The sequence below is a fragment of the Bombina bombina genome, chromosome 1 (assembly GCF_027579735.1).
Source record: "Bombina bombina isolate aBomBom1 chromosome 1, aBomBom1.pri, whole genome shotgun sequence".
Lineage (NCBI taxonomy): Eukaryota > Metazoa > Chordata > Amphibia > Anura > Bombinatoridae > Bombina > Bombina bombina.
Genome location: NC_069499.1, coordinates 1422371741 through 1422391375, shown reverse-complemented (window position 1 = coordinate 1422391375; position 19635 = coordinate 1422371741). Strand labels below are relative to the sequence as shown.

Below are 19635 nucleotides of genomic sequence, written 5' to 3'. Positions count from 1 at the left end.
ACGAGCTCCGTGTTTATTCATTATCCAATGTACCCAAATATTCTGAAAGTGCCCCATCTTGCTCTGTATCCATGCTGCTGACTCAGACATTGCATAAATGCCTTCTATTTTATCTATTACTTCTGACCATCCAGGCGCTCCTACCTTCCAGTACCTGGCTATACAGAGTCTTGTGGCTGTACATAAAATGTTGATCAGTGTATTAACCGCCGAATTTAACGATTCCTGTGGAACATGTAGTAAAGCCTGTGATGCTGTTAGCTTAAATGTATCTCCTAACATTTTTATGAGGAGGTTTTCAAGTTTATGCCATGTAGGTTTTATTTTTGGACAATCCCACCACATATGGATATAGGATCCAATCTCTGAACATCCCCTGTAACATGATCTGCTATCCTGAGGAGTGTAATGTGACGATTTCAAAGGTGTGAGATACCATCGATATGAAGTCTTAAGTGCGTTCTCTATGAGGTCTGCTCCTATTAATCCCTTACTGATACTAGCATAAATATTCCGCCATTCCTCTTTCTCGTACCGAGCTTCTAAGTCTATTTCCCAGTTCTCATGTAACTTCGGTTTTGTTTTGTTTTTGGCTTCCTGCAGCGCTAAATCTAGCCGCGATATTACTTTTTTTCCCCTATCTGATGATTTTGTAAGCTGTTCTAGGGTAGTGAGTGTAGCGGGTATATGGCCTTGCCTATATTTATTGATTGCACTGGATACCTGGAGATATAAAAACCATGGTAAAGTGACTGGGTGTATTTTTTCTTTTATCTGTGTATATGTCATCACTTTTCCTTTATCTAAGACGTCCGCTACTCTGTAGAGTCCCTTATTCTCCCATTTGGCTACTTGTCTTTGAAAATCTATGTGTATCAGTGCTCTAAGTGGTATTGTCGTGGATTGCTGTGGAATGAGTTTCAGTGTTTTAGTCAATTGATGCCATAGCTGCTTAGTTTCCTCTGTGATCTTCAGTTTTTGCTGTGACTTCTGTGTTTGCGTATTGAGGTTCCATATAATGTCTATTGGGTTACTATAGCCTCCTATGTCTGCTTCGATGCCAGGCCATGTAAGACCTCTGCAGCCCTTAACTATTAATGTAGTCTGTGCTAATCTGGCTGCCTGATAATAGTCCACCAAATTGGGCACACCTATGCCTCCTAAGTGTTTATGCTGTTTGAGTATGTGTGCAGCAATTCTGGCCGCTTTATTGCCTCTTATAAATCTAATTATTTCTGACTGCAAATCTTCCAGATCCTTTTGCGGGACTTTGATAGGTAGAGCTCTAAACAGATATAGTAATCTAGGAAGCACATTCATCTTTACTGCCACTAGTCTACCGTACCATGAAAAACTGCCCTTCCGCCACTTTCTTATATCGTTTCTTATAGTTTTAAAGAGAGGAGGATAATTTGCTTTGTATAAGGTTTCCGGTGAGGATGTAATTTGTACCCCCAGGTATTTAATTGCGTTTTTAGCCCATTTAAAGTCGAAATTGGCTTCTATTAATTTTTGTGTATGTGTCGGTATTGACAATGGGAGAGCCTCACATTTGTCTGAGTTAATTTTGAACCCCGAGACCCTGGAGAATTCATCTATTAATTGATACAGATTAGGGAGGGACCTCAAAGGTTTTGTGAGCGTAAGTAAAATATCGTCCGCAAATAAAGTTAATTTGTGTTCCCCCTTTTCTAGTTGGATTCCCTTAATATCTGTGTTGGTCCTAATGCAAGCTGCTAAAGGCTCCACGCAAAGGGCAAACAAAAGGGGTGACAACGGACATCCCTGTCGTGTGCCATTTAATATATTAATGGGCCTTGATTGATACCCTGCTGCTCTTATCGTGGCTGTAGGTGCTGAATATAGACTCTTTATTGCCTTAATGAATTTGTCTCCGAATCCCACATGTTTTAGAATGTCTAGCATGTATAACCAGTCCACCCTGTCAAACGCCTTCTCCGCGTCCAGTGAAAGGAGCAGAGAAGGCGTTTCCGTTTTCTCCAAATACTCCACCAGGGCTATAGTACGTCGTACATTGTCAGGGGCTTCCCTATCCTTAAGAAACCGACTTGGTCGGGGTGAATCAGTGAGGGGAGATATAGCTTTAGTCTATTCGCTAAGATTTTTGTGAAAATTTTCACATCTTGGTTAATTAACGAAATTGGCCTATAATTTTGGGGTAGTTTAGGGTTTTTTCCTGGTTTCGGGATTACTACTATCTTAGCTCTTAGTAGGTCTGGTGGGATCTGGGCCCCCCCCAAAATATCATTACAAAATTTATGTATATGTGGTAACAGATTTGTTTTGTAAAATTTGTAGTATTCTCCCAAAAACCCGTCTGGTCCGGGCGCTTTGCCATTTTTGAGGTCTTTTATTGCTAGACTTATTTCCTGCATTGTAATCTCTGCCTCCAACGCCTCTACCCCATCTTTATCTAATTTGGGCATATCTGCTTTCTCTAAAAGTTGGGACTTGATAAGTTCTGTTTGGGTGGTATGTTGTGCTGTATGCCCATTATAGAGCGTCTCATAATAATGTGCGAAGCAATCTGTAATTTCTTGTGGGTTTGATGTTACTGTCCCGTCTGTTTTTTGTATTTGTCGGATAGACATAGTTTTTGTCCTTTCCCTCAGCTTGTGGGCTAGATATCTGTCAGGTTTATTTGCGTGTAGAAAATAAAATGTTTTCAGTTTATGTAGTGCTCTAAGGGAATTATCATTTAAGATTTTATTCAGGTCTTTCCTTTTTTGTGTTAATTGTTCTAAAATTGCTTGGGTCTTGGTGGATCTATGTGTTCTCTCTAAGTCCTCAATGTCTCGCTGTAGGGTGTCTACCGTACTTCTAATCTTTTTCAGGTGTTTTGCTTTTTCTTTGATCAACATGCCTCTAATGAATGGCTTATGGGCTGCCCATATAATGCTCGGACTGCTTAGAGAATTAGTGTTTATACTCCAGTACTCTTTAAGGTGTCCGAGAATTGTAGATTGTATGTTTGGCTGTTTTAAGAGCACTGGATCATACGTCCATGATCTCTGTCTGTTTACATTTATTATGCCGTCTAGTTGTATTTGTATAATAGAATGGTCAGACCATACTGAGGCGTGAATTTTAGAAAATGTTAGGTTGGGTAGCAGAATTTGGCTAATGTAAATATAGTCCAGTTTAGTGTATAATTTGTGTGCAGGTGAGTAATATGTATGGTCCGAGGTCTGGCCATATAGTGTTGTCCATGTATCCAAAATATTGTGGCTCTCTAGTGTGTCTCTAATGGATTTAGAGATAGAGTTTAGTCTTAACTGTTTGCTAGAAATTTTGGATGAAGTGTCCTTCCTAGTTGTACTTAAGTTTATATTAAAGTCACCTGCTAAAATAATTTTTGTTTGCGACCATTGGGTCAGGATGTGGGATAGATTTGTAAAAAAGGTATGTTGTTGTTCGTTAGGAGCGTATAAGTTGCACAGTGTGACCTGTGCTCCCTGTAAATTACCCCTTACTATAATATACCTTCCCTCCTTGTCCTTTATGATCTCTTCCTTAGTGAATTGGAGTGAGTTGTGTATGAGGATAGATACCCCCCTTTTTTTGCTATCAGCGGTGGCATGAAAATGTTGCTGAAAATGTTTTGACCAGTGTCTAGGGATTTGTTGTTGGACGAAATGTGTCTCCTGGAGGAATATGATTTTGGCCCCCAAGTTTAAGTATTGTGTGATCGCTGTTTTCCTTTTTGTGTCTGTGTTTAGACCCCGTACATTGTGGGATATGATATGTAACTTAGCTGCCATATGTAGTGTCCCCCCTCCTCATCCCCCTATACCTGAATAGTACGTCCTCCTCATCCTCACTTCTGTTTTTGTTATTCTGATTTTCAGTTTTCTGGAGAGAAAATTTTTCATTATACTGCTCAACGGAACTTGAAATAAACAAAAATAACCCAATTTTAAACATAGTCACAATCATATATACAACATTAATATTTGTCTGGTGTTTTAACTTCCACCCGAACATTTCACTTTAGTTGGATATGTAGTTATGTTAACAAAAACTGCTGGATTGCACCCTATACATATTAAAACATGAGTGCTCTAGAAACTAAGCGAACTGGCTTATCTAGCCCTGGTTATAAACTGTATAACATTAGATATAGCAGATTTGATTTAATACCTATTCATCTTTTATCTATTGTAATTAACCTAATCAACTGATGTCAAAGAATTTCAAACAATTCACATTGCATAAACTGGATCCTACCCCACATCAGGGGGCTCACACCTGTGTCACCTATTTACCATCATAGGCTTACAGTGAATCGTAAACATTATGCCCCCAGATTATGTACTCTCCTCCCTATTGTAGGAGAAGGTTTAGAAGCACAAAAGTCTACATAAATACCGTCTCATTTTTGTCTCTGGTTAGTCCTTCAAGGTCTTTGTTTTCTTTTGGGAACTTTTGTCCATCTCTCAGTTTGTTGGATTCCTCTCTGTTGTCGAGGGGGTCTTCTGTTGTTATCCTGTTGATTATCTGGATCCTCTGGGCACTCTAGTTTAAGTATCTGACAGATCCCTGGAATATCTTGTTTATCTTTGAGCGTAATTGTTTTCCCTTCATGGTGTATATGGAGGGCAAAGGGGAATCCCCATCTGTATATGATCTGGTTCTTCCGCAATAGCTGTGTTAGAGGACGAAGGGAAGACCTTTTTTGTAGTGTCTTGATACATAAATCCTGATATAGTTGTACAACAGTCCCTTTGAACTTGAAGGTGGGGTTTTTCCTCGCCGCCAGCATGATCTCCTCTTTTTCAGGAAATCTCAGTAGTTTGGTGATCACATCCCTTGGAGGTTCCGTGTCCCTCGGTTTAGCTCTCAGAGCTCTATGAGCTCTGTCCATCTGAAACTTTCCTTCCTCCGAAGATCCTGTGACTGCTTGAAAGAGTTGTAGTAAATAGGAAGTTAGATCTGGTGTTGTTATGGATTCCGGAATACCCTTTAGTCGAATATTACATCTTCTATTCCTATTTTCTAGGTCTTCTAATTTTTCATTAACTTCTGCTAGTTCTTGTTTTTGTTCAGAAATTTGTTGCAAGACTGCTGTTATCTCTTCCTCCATGGTCTCCTCCTTCTCCTCCAGGGACTCAACCCTTGTGCCCAGACTAGTGATATCGTTCTTAATCTCAGCTAAACTGTTTGTTACAGTAGTCTGAAGTGTGTCCATTTTCTCCCACATCTTATCAAAAATTGAAGTGATGTCCTGTTTAGAGACTAGATTGGTAATGTCAGCTTTAGTGACTGGGGCATGGGATTCCTCAGCTATTATTGATTCCCCATCAGACTCCATTTCCTCTTCTGGTAGTATGTCTCCTTTATCTTTGGTTTTATCTCCTTTAGAGAGTTTAAAGAAATCCTGCACAGCTACTGTTTTGAGTGGAGTTGCTGGTTTATTTTGTCTTCTGGCTGCCATGCTGTGTTTTGCAAAGTTATGCCAATGAGATTGTATTTTGTCTTTTCCCTTTCCCCTTATCTGCTTAGAAAAATAAGGCAAGAGAGGTAGAGAATGCTGTTAAAGCTTTATAGTATATATATAGTCCCTTTTTCTTAATGTTTGTAATCACTTCTTCTTTCAGTAGCACATAATAGGGTTTTCTTCTGTTATGTGTGATCAGTCCACGGGTCATCATTACTTCTGGGATATAACTCCTCCCCAACAGGAAATGCAAGAGGATTCACCCAGCAGAGCTGCATATAGCTCCTCCCCTCTACGTCAGTCCCAGTCATTCTCTTGCACCCAACGACTAGATAGGATGTGTGAGAGGACTATGGTGATTATACTTAGTTTTTATGACTTCAATCAAAAGTTTGTTATTTTACAATAGCACCGGAGCGTGTTATTACTTCTCTGGCAGAGTTTGAGGAAGAATCTACCAGAGTTTTTTACTATGATTTTAACCGGAGTAGTTAAGATCATATTGCTGTTCTCGGCCATCTGAGGGAGGTAAAAGCTTCAGATCAGGGGACAGCGGGCAGATGAATCTGCATTGAGGTATGTAGCAGTTTTTATTTTCTGAATGGAATTGATGAGAAAATCCTGCCATACCGTTATAATGACATGTATGTATACACTTCAGTATTCTGGGGATGGTATTTCACCGGAACTACTCTGTTAAAAGTCACTAATCCTTTTAATAAGTATTTATCATGTTAAACGTTTTTGCTGGAATGTAGAATCGTTTACATTTCTGAGGTACTGAGTGAATAAATATTTGGGCATTATTTTCCACTTGGCAGTTGTTTGGTTTTAATTGTGACAGTTTCGTTTCTCTTCACTGCTGTGTGTGAGGGGGAGGGGCCGTTTTTGGCGCTCTTTGCTACGCATCAAAAAATTCCAGTCAGTTACTCTTATATTTCCTGCATGATCCGGTTCATCTCTGACAGATCTCAGGGGTCTTCAAACTTCTTTGGAGGGAGGTAGATTCTCTCAGCAGAGCTGTGAGAATTTTATATTGACTGTGAATAAAAACGTTGCTCTGTAATTTTTATGTCAAATTTAATTATTGTTATTTTTCTAATGGGAACAAACCTTTGCTAAAAGTTGTGTTGTTTTAAAGTTTGATGCTATAACTGTTTTTCAGTTCATTATTTCAACTGTCATTTAATCGTTTAGTACCTCTTTGAGGCACAGTACGTTTTTGCTAAAAAAGATTATAACCAAGTTGCAAGTTTATTGCTAGTGTGTTAAACATGTCTGACTCAGAGGAAGATATCTGTGTCATTTGTTCCAATGCCAAGGTGGAGCCCAATAGAAATTTATGTACTAACTGTATTGATGCTACTTTAAATAAAAGTCAATCTGTACAATTTGAACAAATTTCACCAAACAGCGAGGGGAGAGTTATGCCGACTAACTCGCCTCACGCGGCAGTACCTGCATCTCCCGCCCGGGAGGTGCGTGATATTATGGCGCCTAGTACATCTGGGCGGCCATTACAGATAACATTACAAGATATGGCTACTGTTATGACTGAAGTTTTGTCTAAATTACCAGAACTAAGAGGCAAGCGTGATCACTCTGGGGTGAGAACAGAGTGCGCTGACAATACTAGGGCCATGTCTGATACTGCGTCACAGCTTGCAGAGCATGAGGACGGAGAGCTTCATTCTGTAGGTGACGGTTCTGATCCAAACAGATTGGATTCAGATATTTCAAATTTTAAATTTAAATTGGAGAACCTCCGTGTATTACTAGGGGAGGTCTTAGCAGCTCTCAATGATTGTAACACCGTTGCAATACCAGAGAAACTGTGTAGGTTGGATAAATACTTTGCGGTACCGGCGAGTACTGACGTTTTTCCTATACCTAAGAGACTAACTGAAATTGTTACTAAGGAGTGGGATAGACCCGGTGTGCCGTTCTCACCCCCTCCAATATTTAGAAAGATGTTTCCAATAGACACCACCACTCGGGACTTATGGCAAACGGTCCCTAAGGTGGAGGGAGCAGTTTCTACTTTAGCTAAGCGTACCACTATCCCGGTGGAGGATAGCTGTGCTTTTTCAGATCCAATGGATAAAAAATTAGAGGGTTACCTTAAGAAAATGTTTGTTCAACAAGGTTTTATATTGCAACCCCTTGCATGTATCGCGCCGATTACGGCTGCGGCAGCATTTTGGATTGAGTCTCTGGAAGAGAACCTTAGTTCATCTACGCTAGACGACATTACGGACAGGCTTAGAGTCCTTAAACTAGCTAATTCATTCATTTCGGAGGCCGTAGTACATTTAACCAAACTTACGGCTAAGAACTCAGGATTCGCCATACAGGCACGTAGGGCGCTGTGGCTAAAATCCTGGTCAGCTGATGTTACTTCTAAGTCCAAATTACTTAATATACCTTTCAAGGGGCAGTCTTTATTTGGGCCCGGTTTGAAAGAAATTATCGCTGACATTACAGGAGGTAAGGGCCACGCCCTACCTCAAGACAAAGCCAAAGCTAAGGCTAGACAGTCTAATTTTCGTCCCTTTCGGAATTTCAAAACAGGAGCAGCATCAACCTCCACTGCACCAAAACAGGAGGGAGCTGTTGCTCGTTACAGGCAAGGCTGGAAGCCTAACCAGTCCTGGAACAAGAGCAAGCAGGCCAGGAAACCTGCTGCTGCCCCAAAGACAGCATGAACCGAGAGCCCCCGATCCGGGACCGGATCTAGTGGGGGGCAGACTTTCTCTCTTCGCCCAGGCCTGGGCAAGAGATGTTCAGGATCCCTGGGCGCTAGATCATATCTCAGGGATACCTTCTAGACTTCAAATTATCTCCCCCAAGAGGGAGATTTCATCTGTCAAGGTTGTCAACAAACCAGATAAAGAAAGAAGCGTTTCTACGCTGTGTACAAGATCTGTTATTAATGGGAGTGATCCATCCGGTTCCGCGGTCGGAACAAGGACAAGGGTTCTACTCAAACCTGTTTGTGGTTCCCAAAAAAGAGGGAACTTTCAGGCCAATCTTAGATTTAAAGATTCTAAACAAATTCCTAAGAGTTCCATCGTTCAAAATGGAAACTATTCGGACAATCTTACCCATGATCCAAAAGGGTCAGTACATGACCACAGTGGATTTAAAAGATGCTTACCTTCACATACCGATTCACAAAGATCATCACCGGTATCTAAGGTTTGCCTTCTTAGACAGGCACTACCAGTTTGTAGCTCTTCCATTCGGATTGGCTACGGCTCCAAGAATCTTCACAAAGGTTCTGGGTGCCCTTCTGGCGGTACTAAGACCGCGAGGGATTTCGGTAGCTCCGTACCTAGACGACATTCTAATACAAGCTTCAAGCTTTCAAACTGCCAAGTCTCATACAGAGTTAGTTCTGGCATTTCTAAGGTCGCATGGATGGAAAGTGAACGAAAAGAAGAGTTCTCTTTTTCCTCTCACAAGAGTTCCATTCTTGGGGACTCTTATAGATTCTGTAGAAATGAAGATTTACCTGACAGAAGACAGGTTAACAAAGCTTCAAAATGCATGCCGTGTCCTTCATTCCATTCAACACCCGTCAGTAGCTCAATGCATGGAGGTGATCGGCTTAATGGTAGCGGCAATGGACATAGTACCTTTTGCACGCCTACACCTCAGACCGCTGCAATTGTGCATGCTAAGTCAGTGGAATGGGGATTACTCAGATTTGTCCCCTACTCTGAATCTGAATCAAGAGACCAGAAATTCTCTTCTATGGTGGCTTTATCGGCCACACCTGTCCAGGGGGATGCCATTCAGCAGGCCAGACTGGACAATTGTAACAACAGACGCCAGCCTACTAGGTTGGGGCGCTGTCTGGAATTCTCTGAAGGCTCAGGGACTATGGAATCAGGAGGAGAGTCTCCTTCCAATAAACATCCTGGAATTGAGAGCAGTTCTCAATGCCCTTCTGGCTTGGCCCCAATTAACAACTCGGGGGTTCATCAGGTTTCAGTCGGACAACATCACGACTGTAGCTTACATCAACCATCAGGGAGGGACAAGAAGCTCCCTAGCAATGATGGAAGTATCAAAGATAATTCGCTGGGCAGAGTCTCACTCTTGCCACCTGTCAGCAATCCACATCCCGGGAGTGGAGAACTGGGAGGCGGATTTCTTGAGTCGCCAGACTTTTCATCCGGGGGAGTGGGAACTTCATCCGGAGGTCTTTGCCCAAATACTTCGACGTTGGGGCAAACCAGAGATAGATCTCATGGCGTCTCGCCAGAACGCCAAACTTCCTCTCTACGGGTCCAGATCCAGGGATCCGGGAGCGGTTCTGATAGATGCTTTGACAGCACCTTGGAACTTCGGGATGGCTTATGTGTTTCCACCCTTCCCGCTGCTTCCTCGATTGATTGCCAAAATCAAACAGGAGAGAGCATCAGTGATTCTAATAGCGCCTGCATGGCCACGCAGGACTTGGTATGCAGATCTAGTGGACATGTCATCCTGTCCGCCTTGGTCTCTACCTCTAAGACAGGACCTTCTGATACAGGGTCCATTCAAACATCAAAATCTAACTTCTCTGAAGCTGACTGCTTGGAAATTGAACGCTTGATTTTATCAAAACGTGGTTTTTCTGAGTCGGTTATTGATACCCTGATACAGGCTAGGAAGCCTGTTACCAGAAGGATTTACCATAAAATATGGCGTAAATACCTATACTGGTGCGAATCCAAAGGTTACTCCTGGAGTAAGGTTAGGATCGCTAGGATATTGTCCTTTCTACAAGAAGGTTTAGAAAAGGGTTTATCAGCTAGTTCATTAAAGGGACAGATTTCAGCTCTGTCCATCTTGTTACACAGGCGTCTGTCAGAAAATCCAGACGTCCAGGCCTTTTGTCAGGCTTTAGCTAGGATCAAGCCTGTGTTTAAAGCTGTTGCTCCGCCATGGAGTTTAAACTTAGTTCTTAACGTTTTACAGGGTGTTCCGTTTGAACCCCTTCATTCCATTGATATAAAATTGTTATCTTGGAAAGTTCTGTTTTTAATGGCTATTTCCTCGGCTCGAAGAGTCTCTGAGTTATCAGCCTTACATTGTGATTCTCCTTATCTGATTTTTCACTCAGACAAGGTAGTTCTGCGTACTAAACCTAGGTTCTTACCTAAGGTAGTCACTAACAGGAATATCAATCAAGAGATTGTTGTTCCATCCTTGTGTCCAAATCCTTCTTCAAAGAAGGAACGTCTTCTACACAATCTGGATGTAGTTCGTGCCCTCAAGTTCTACTTGCAGGCAACTAAAGATTTTCGCCAAACTTCTTCCCTGTTTGTCGTTTATTCTGGACAGAGGAGAGGTCAAAAAGCTTCTGCTACCTCTCTCTCTTTTTGGCTTCGTAGCATAATACGTTTAGCCTATGAGACTGCTGGACAGCAGCCTCCTGAAAGAATTACAGCTCACTCCACTAGAGCTGTGGCTTCCACTTGGGCCTTTAAGAATGAGGCCTCTGTTGAACAGATTTGCAAGGCTGCAACTTGGTCTTCGCTTCATACTTTTTCCAAATTTTACAAATTTGACACTTTTGCTTCTTCGGAGGCTATTTTTGGGAGAAAGGTTCTTCAGGCAGTGGTTCCTTCTGTATAATGAGCCTGCCTATCCCTCCCGTCATCCGTGTACTTTTGCTTTGGTATTGGTATCCCAGAAGTAATGATGACCCGTGGACTGATCACACATAACAGAAGAAAACATAATTTATGCTTACCTGATAAATTCCTTTCTTCTGTTGTGTGATCAGTCCACGGCCCGCCCTGTTTTAAGGCAGGTAAATATCTTTTAAATTATACTCCAGTCACCACTTCACCCTTGGTTACTCCTTTCTCGTTGATTCTTGGTCGAATGACTGGGACTGACGTAGAGGGGAGGAGCTATATGCAGCTCTGCTGGGTGAATCCTCTTGCATTTCCTGTTGGGGAGGAGTTATATCCCAGAAGTAATGATGACCCGTGGACTGATCACACAACAGAAGAAAGGAATTTATCAGGTAAGCATAAATTATGTTTTTATTGCTTTTTGTGTTTTGTTGTCTAAAAAAAAAAAAGAGAAAAAAGGAGCACCCTTCGTTATATTATATAAGATATGGAACCTGTGGGCTACATTAAATGCCTTGTGAACGTTAATATGCCTTCATTCTGCTGTGTTTTCTCCTTATTTCCCTTCATTGGGGCATTCTTTCTTCTCCAGTAAATCTCTCAATAAACATCTATATATATATATAGCCCAGAGTATTTTGATAGTATCCTTTTGCTTGCTGGCCCCTTTTCTAGAAGTAGCTTCCCACGTGGCGTTTCAGCCTATATACTTTTCCCCAGTGTCTCTGTGCCTTTCGCCCTATATCATGGCGTAATTTCAGATATGGTGTAGCTTACCGGAGCTCTAGCCATATGTCCTCCGTCTGTGAGATCTCTAATCTTGACTGTGGAGTGGCTTCTTTTCGCTTAATTAGTTCTAGGCCGCCCTCTCATTGCGCCATTGCGTTGCTTCTCCTCCGCTTCTTTTGCAGCCTGTCAGTGTCGGGCAGCGATTAGGAAATGCTTACGATGCCACTTAGTGCCGTTCTCTGTGCATTTTCTGTAGCAAGCACTCAGGTTTTGCTATAACTACATCCGGAGCTACTCCTTCATGCGTCTACCATTATGGCTGGCCCGGGGTAGGCCGCATCCATGGACTTTCCTAGTTTCGGCCTGGTCCTGGGAACCGGACCGCTCGAAAATTGCTCCAAAACGTCCAAAATTTGTCCTGCTGCTTCCCAAAAGTGTTTAGGAGCTGACAGGTCTTGATGATTAGGTCTTTTGGTGCCAAAACCAACTTAAAAAGTGCTTATTTTTATGCTTTTTGCACAGAGCTTAAGCTGAAAGCTTCCTCTCAGCTTGCTGGCTAGCTCCGCCCCCCTAGCCTCCTTACTTAAAGGTACACTGAACCCAATTTTTTTCTTTCGTGATTCAGATAGAGCATGCAATTTTAAGCAACTTTCTAATTTACTCCTATTATCAAAATGTCTTCATTCTCTTGGTATCTTTATTTGAAAAACAAGAATGTAAGTTTAGATGCTGGCCCATTTTTGGTGAACAACCTGGGCTGTTCTTGCTGATTGGTGGATAAATTCACCCACCAATAAACAAGTGCTGTCCAGGGTTCTGAATCAAAAATTGGCTGACTCCTTAGATAGCAAGAGAACGAAGAAAAAAGTAAAAGTTGCTTAAAATTGCATGGTCTATCTGAATCACGAAAATGAAAATGTGGGTTCAGCGTCCCTTTAAAGTGACGTTCCAGCCAAAATTGGAATCCACTTGGATACATTTCAGTTTTGAATAGAAGCATTTTTGTAATATACATGCATTAGCAAAAAATACTTCTAGTAAAAGTTATAGCTGTTTCAAAAGTGTATTAAGTATACTCCGTGCACCAGCAATTTGAACACAGCACTTGCTCAGAGAACCTTAGGTGCTTGTACCATCTGGTAATGACTCAATTTGTTAATTGCTGACATGATAAAAGCCCCACTCATTCTCTGAGCAACTGCAGTATTTAAAATGCTGGTGCACTGAGAATATCTAGCTGTGCTTCACATGCACGTGCAGAGGAAAATGCTAACACTAAAACACTGATAACTTTTACTAGAAGCATTTTTAACCAATACAAGCAGATTGCAAATATGTTTCTATTCAAAGATGCAATCTATGTGCATTTAAATTTTTAATCTTAGAGACTAATACTTATAATCACTGAGTCTCCAAAAGGAGGGCCTAACATTTGCAGTGAGCTCATTTCATCATTTTAATAAAGGTTTTCGGGAAGATAATAGATATAAACGATGGATAAATAGATTTTTTTTTCTCCTCTCAGAACATGTATCTGAACTTTGGGGAGATTGGAACCAACATCAAAAACCTGATGGAAGATTTCCAGAAGAAGAAGCCCAAAGAACAGCAGAAGCTGGAGTCCATCTCAGACATGAAGGTATCGCATACTACAGACCGTGCACGAGTGCGCTTCAGTTTTGGAATTCAAGCATTTTTGCATTACCCTTGTATTCGCAAAAACGCTTTCGCTGTTTTAGTGACAGTTTGTACATTGCACGACCACTTGAAACATATCTAGATATGGTCTGCGCACCAGAATTTTACTCTGAGTCACTGCTGCCATATCTCACCTGTATTAAAGGGACATTAAACACTAAATACATTTCATGCACCAGGTGCCGCCATTTTGGAACCTATGCGTTACTGCAGGTATCTGAAGGAGAGTGCAAACACGTCAGCACTGGAATGCAGTGAAAGCTAGACTTTAACATGACTAGAGGAAGATAGAGAATAACCTCAATACTATGCTCATAAAATGTTTTTAGTGTTTAATGTCCCTTTAACTTGTCTTAGATAACCAGCAGTGTTCATTTTGACAAGTTAAAGGGACATTTTAAAGTTGTTGTTTTTTTTTTATGTCCATTTAATATGAAAAGAATTTAGAATGTTACTGCAAATTGACATTATTCAAAATAGTAATAGACACCACCAAGAGATAAAAAAATGTGGTTACCACAAGGGGCGTAATAAAAATCCTAAAGTACCTAAATGATTATTGCTCCTGCAAAATTTGGTAGGTACCATGTGGCTGATGTGAGTTATGTCTAGCACACGTACACTGGATCGTTTCTGACCTTTCCCTTAGGGGAGTAGTGAACTAAATACTTTTACACTTTGGTCCTTATGTTTAAGTAATGTATTCACTTTCAATTTGTGATTTTTTTTTTTGATTTTTTTTTTAGCAAAGATTTTTTTATTTAAAGGGATACTAACCCCACATTTTTTCTTTCATGATACAGCATACCATTTTAAGCAACTTTCTAATTTACTCCTATTATCATTTTTTCTTTGTTCTCATGTTATCTTGATTTGAAAAAGCAGTAATAAAAGGTTAGGAGCCGGCCCATTTTTAGTTCAGGACCTGGGTAGCGCTTGCTGATTGGTTTGATACATTTAGCTACAAATCAGCAAGTGCTACCCAGGTGCTGAACAAAAAATGGTCCGGCTCTAAAGCTTACAGTACTGCTTTTTCAAATCAAGATAGCATGAGAACAAAGAAAAATTGATAATAGGAGTAAATTAGAAAGGTGATTAAAATATCATGCTTTGTCTGAATCATGAAATAAAAAAAATTGGGTTTAGTATCCCTTTAATTCATAAAGTAATTTCTGTGTTGTAAGTTTTATTATCTTTGTGATCTAAGCAGAGACAAAAAGTTATACAATAAAGTTATGGTCTTTGATCACTTTGTTACCAGGCTTTTGTGGAGAATTATCCCCAGTTTAAGAAGATGTCTGGCACAGTGTCCAAGCATGTCACCGTGGTAGGAGAGCTGTCCCGCCTGGTCAGTGAGAGGCATCTAATGGAGGTATCGGAGGTGGAGCAGGAGCTGGCTTGCCAGAACGACCACTCCAGTGCATTACAGGTGACATTATTCTGCTGTTTTCTTTATTTGTGTGTACAGTTTTCTACTCTCATATATCATCAGCTGGGATATTGTCCAATATTCCTCAAATAGTCGCCCACTATTTCTATCCGAAATTCCATGATTCAGATAGAGTATGCAGTTTTTATAGGAGTTTTCCTATTTACGTGTATTATCAAATTTGCTTCAATTTCTTGGTATCTTTTGTTGAAGGTGCAGTAATGCACTACTGGGAGCTAGCTGAAGGAATACATGTGCAGCCACCTATCAGCAGTTAGCTTAATTTACGGCATTGCTGCTCCTGAGCCTACCTAGATATGCTTTTTAAGAAAAGATGTCACAAGAATGAAGCAAATTAGATACTAGAACTACATTGAAAGTTGTTTAAAATGCTATGCTCTCTCTGAATTGCCTTTTATAAAGTGACACACTATGCTCTACAAATGTGCATCTAATTTAATAGACTTGACCAAAAGTAAAGAAATGCCCTGCTCTTAAAGGGACATGCAACCCAAAATATTTATTTCATGATTTAGGTAGAATATACAATTTGAAACAACTTTTAAGTTTACTTCTGTTATCAAATTTCCTTCTTTCTCTTGGTATCATTTGTTGAAGGAGCAGCAATGCACTACTGGTTTCTAACTAAGCACATAAGATATATATATATATATATATATATATATATATATATATATATATATATATATATACACACCTAAACCATTTAGCAAAGAATAACAAGAGATGGAAGCAAATTAAATAAAAATGAATTGGAAAGTTGTTTAAAATTGTATGCTCTGTCTAAATCATGAATGTCTAATTATGGCTTTACTGTCCCTTTAAGCATAGTCTTGTGTATATACGTGTGTGTGTAATATTATTATAGTTGTGTAAGATATTACTTATTTAGGGGACAAGAAGAAATAAGGAAAAGTTTTCTCTTATGTAATGCTGTCCTCTAGTGGACATAGTTGGAAACACAATACTTAGACAATTATAGAGACCTGATACCTGGGCATCTCTATGTAAAATGGAAGATCTATTACCTCAAAATTTCGATAGTAGCTAGATCCCATTGTAAAGGGATTTTAAAGGGGCAGTAAACCTAGAAAAACAATTGTTATATAATTCTGCACATAGTGTTAGAAGATAGTGGAGTAGTCTCTTATGGAGGGTAGTACTCTTCGAGATGGGACTAGAGTTTTAAGTAGTCCTGTCAGCCTCTTAGCGTAGATTCTGGTAAGATCGTTTCATATTTTATTCATGTATGATAACGCAAGAAGACAGGGTCAGTGTGACTCCTTTTATCTGTATAGAATCAAGGGCTAATATCTCCTTAGCGGTATAATTGAACAGGGGGGAATAATCTTATATGTTTATTTGATTTTATGCTGCTTTTATGTGTGAGATGTTAGGCTCATAAGCTGTTATGGAATATACAGGTTTCACTTTCACTTTGAGAGCCATGCAGCTTACAAGCTTGGCGTGCTTTCTCATAGCAGGGACGGTCCTGCATTGTGCACCATGTGATTCATTCCCTTTTTCCTGATTGGGTGTCTATCAGAGAGGAGTCATAAAGCTCTGTACTGTCTGGGTCATAGCAGGTGGTGAGTGCCCCAGCCATTGGGGTATAAGGGTGCAGTTTTTTTTAATAATTCACTAGCGATGGAGGATTCTGTTACTTTAGAAGGCACTCCCTCTATTCATAATGAGTAATTCCTGTTTATATTGTGAGGAGACCTTAGATCTGCCCTCTCAATTATGTTCCATATGCCTTGATAATGTGATAATATCAAACATGTTTGATACCACAGAGCCGTCCACCTCTGAGGACTTGTGGTCCAGTGAGGTGCGTACCCTACATTCTTATATCTCTACACATGCAGTTTTCTCGTAACATCGCTGATCCTCTCTCTGGAGGGGGCCTTTTTTCACCAGACGTTACTGCGCAGTTCAGACGGCGGTGTCTGCGGCCTTTAATGCTTTACCTCACCCTGCTAAGCGCAAGCGAAAGGTTACATATTGCACTCCTTCCTAGAGTACATCAGATAATTTATTGGATTTAACTGAGGGTTATCCGAGGATGAAGTTCTTTCTGAGACTTCAGAGTATGAACATTCTGGGTCGGAGTCTGCTGCCTCTAAACCTCGGGCTGCGGAGGAACCAGACTTTAGTTTAGGAATTTGCGCTGTCTTCTAAAAGGACGTTTTTAGCGAATTCAGAGGTTCCAGAGGCCAAATTGCCTGATGAACCTTTAATTCCTAAATTGGATAGAGTTTTAGGATAGGGTGGTACCTTATCCTTCTCTGCTCCTATTAGATGGCGAACATTATTAAGAATGAATGGGACAGGATTGGATTCCTTTTTCCCCTCATCTCCCTTTAACAAATTGTCACCCGGTCCTGGACTCTCAATGGAGTTGTGAGGTTCCATCCCTAAATGGGATGGCGTTCTCTTCACCCTTGCTAAATGTACTACTATCCCGCTTGAGGATAGTTCTTCGTTTGAAGAGCCCATGGATAAAAGACGGAAACTCTGTTACGAAAGATGTTTCAACATACGGGATATTTGTTTCAACCGACTGCGGCTGTTGCCACGGTTACTGGAGAAACTACCTTCTGGTGTGACTCCTTATAGGATTTGATCGGGGTGGAGGATCCACTCGACATTACTCAGAAAGGATTTACGGCCTTGAGAGTTGTTAATTCTTTTATCTGTGCTGCTATTAGACAGTTTATTCGCTTGAATGCTATGGCTTCAACTTTTTCTGTTCAGGCCCGTTGGGCTCTGGCTTAAGTCATGGTCTAAGGATATGACTTCTAAGTCTAGACTTCTTCCCTCCCTTCAAGGAAATGATTTTGTCTGGTCCAGGCCTGGACTCAATTATCTTCACGGTCACAGGGGGCAAGGGTGCCCTCCTACCTCAAGAGTATATGAACTAATCTAAGGATTTTCCTTCGAATAAAGCCCATGTCAGCAGTCCTCCGCTAAGCCAGAGCAAACCAAGAGCTCTTGGAAGCCGGCTCAGTCCTGGAATAAATCCAAGCAGAGCAAGAAGCCCGCTGAGTCTATGTCGGCATGAATGGGCAGTCCCCGGGTCCTCTTCTGGATCGTGTAGGGGGCAGTATGTCGCTCTTTTCAGTCACTTGGTTCAGGGACGTGCAGGATCCATGGGTCCTGGAGGTCATAGCTCAGGGTTAAAAGATAGGTTTCAAGTCTCAGCCACCCAAGGACAGATTCCTCCTGTCTTCCTGACCAGAAAGGAGGGAAGCCTTTCTGGGGTGTGTACGGGATCTGTCCTTTAGGAGTCCCGGTGCCTATCACAGTGAGAGGTTTGGGATACTATTCAAACCTTTTCGTGGTCCCTAAGAAGAAGGGGACTTTTCATCCGATTACAGACCTAAAGTGCTTAAGCAGGTTTTTAAATGTCCCCTCGTTTAAGATGGAGACAATAAGGTCCATTCTTCCCCTCGTTTGAGAGGGGTAGTTCATGACCACGATAGAGCTGAAGGATGGTCCCTTCTCGTACCAATCCTCAAGGACCACTTCCAGTTCCTAAGGTTTGCATTCCTGGACCAGCACTTCCAGTTTTTAGCCCTTCCGTTTGGTCTAGGTAAAGAAACTTTTCGAAGAGTCGACCATTCGGAATATCTCCTCTGTCTTCTTCGATCCCATGGATGGCAGATAATCTAGATAGAGTTCTCTTGTATCAAGTACCAGGGTAGAATTCTCGGGTAGTATAATAGTCTCCATAGACATGAGAATATTTCTAACAGACCAGAGACTTTGCAAGCTAGCTTCAACATGTCTTGCCCTCCAGATCTCCTTAAGGCCATCTGTGGCTGTCAGGGTTGTTTTCCCTGCTTTGTTTGCCATGTGCTGAATCTGGTCCAGAGTGTGTGATGCTGCTCATTTCCTGCACGCCCTCTTATGGCCAGACTGTTGTACATCATCCGTGTGAAACAGGTTGCAGTCTCAGAATTGTGATGTCATCACTTATTATTTAAAGGGCCTCTGTTCAGTATGCTTTGCCCTTGCGTTGTCTCAGACCTGTTTGTGAGTTCCTGTGTATTACCTGGCTGTCTGATGTCCCTCCTGACTCGGCTCGTCTGACTACTCGCTTTGGCTCCTGACTCGGCTCGTCTGACTACCAGCTCTGGCTCCTGACTCAGCTCGTCCGACTACCAGCTCTGGCTTTGACTCCTGGCTTGTTATTTGACTTGTGGACTTTTTATTATTTTTGTTATTAATAAAGGTGTGATTATTTTTGCACTTCTTGTCTTAGTCAGATTCCTGGCACCCTGTGATATACCTTTAAGGTATATCCCGCCTACCTTTCCTCCACCCTATATCAGGCACACCTGAACCATCATTCCTTGCCTGAAAATTGTTTTCCCTTTGCAGCTTATTTGACCGCATCCCTATTGCTGTGATTCTACTTTGAAAATTCCTAACTTGCTTTGATTTCTTTCTCTCTATAAACAGGAGTAGTAAGCTAGAATCTTTTGTTGTACATTTTACTTACAAAGTATTTACTCATTCTTCCGGAATTCTAATTTAACAAACAAACTGAATCAAGGAGCACCGGATCTACTTGCAGCGTCTGGAAGCCGCACTCTCACTGAAGCTGTATACCGGTCACAGAGGTAAAACCGCTCTCTTCAAACTGAAGGTAATATTTAATC

The 19635-nt window shown here is 41.2% G+C and overlaps 1 protein-coding gene across 1 annotated transcript in view; it reads left to right on the top strand.

Moving 5' to 3' along the window:
* The window catches only part of VPS45 (vacuolar protein sorting 45 homolog), a 210755-nt gene that overhangs the window by 89508 nt on the left and 101612 nt on the right, over positions 1-19635 (top strand). Inside the window, exons 10-11 of the mRNA XM_053705388.1 lie at positions 13346-13459; positions 14780-14947. Of these exons, the coding sequence (XP_053561363.1) occupies positions 13346-13459; positions 14780-14947 (282 nt within the window). The remainder of the gene's footprint in view (positions 1-13345; positions 13460-14779; positions 14948-19635) is intronic.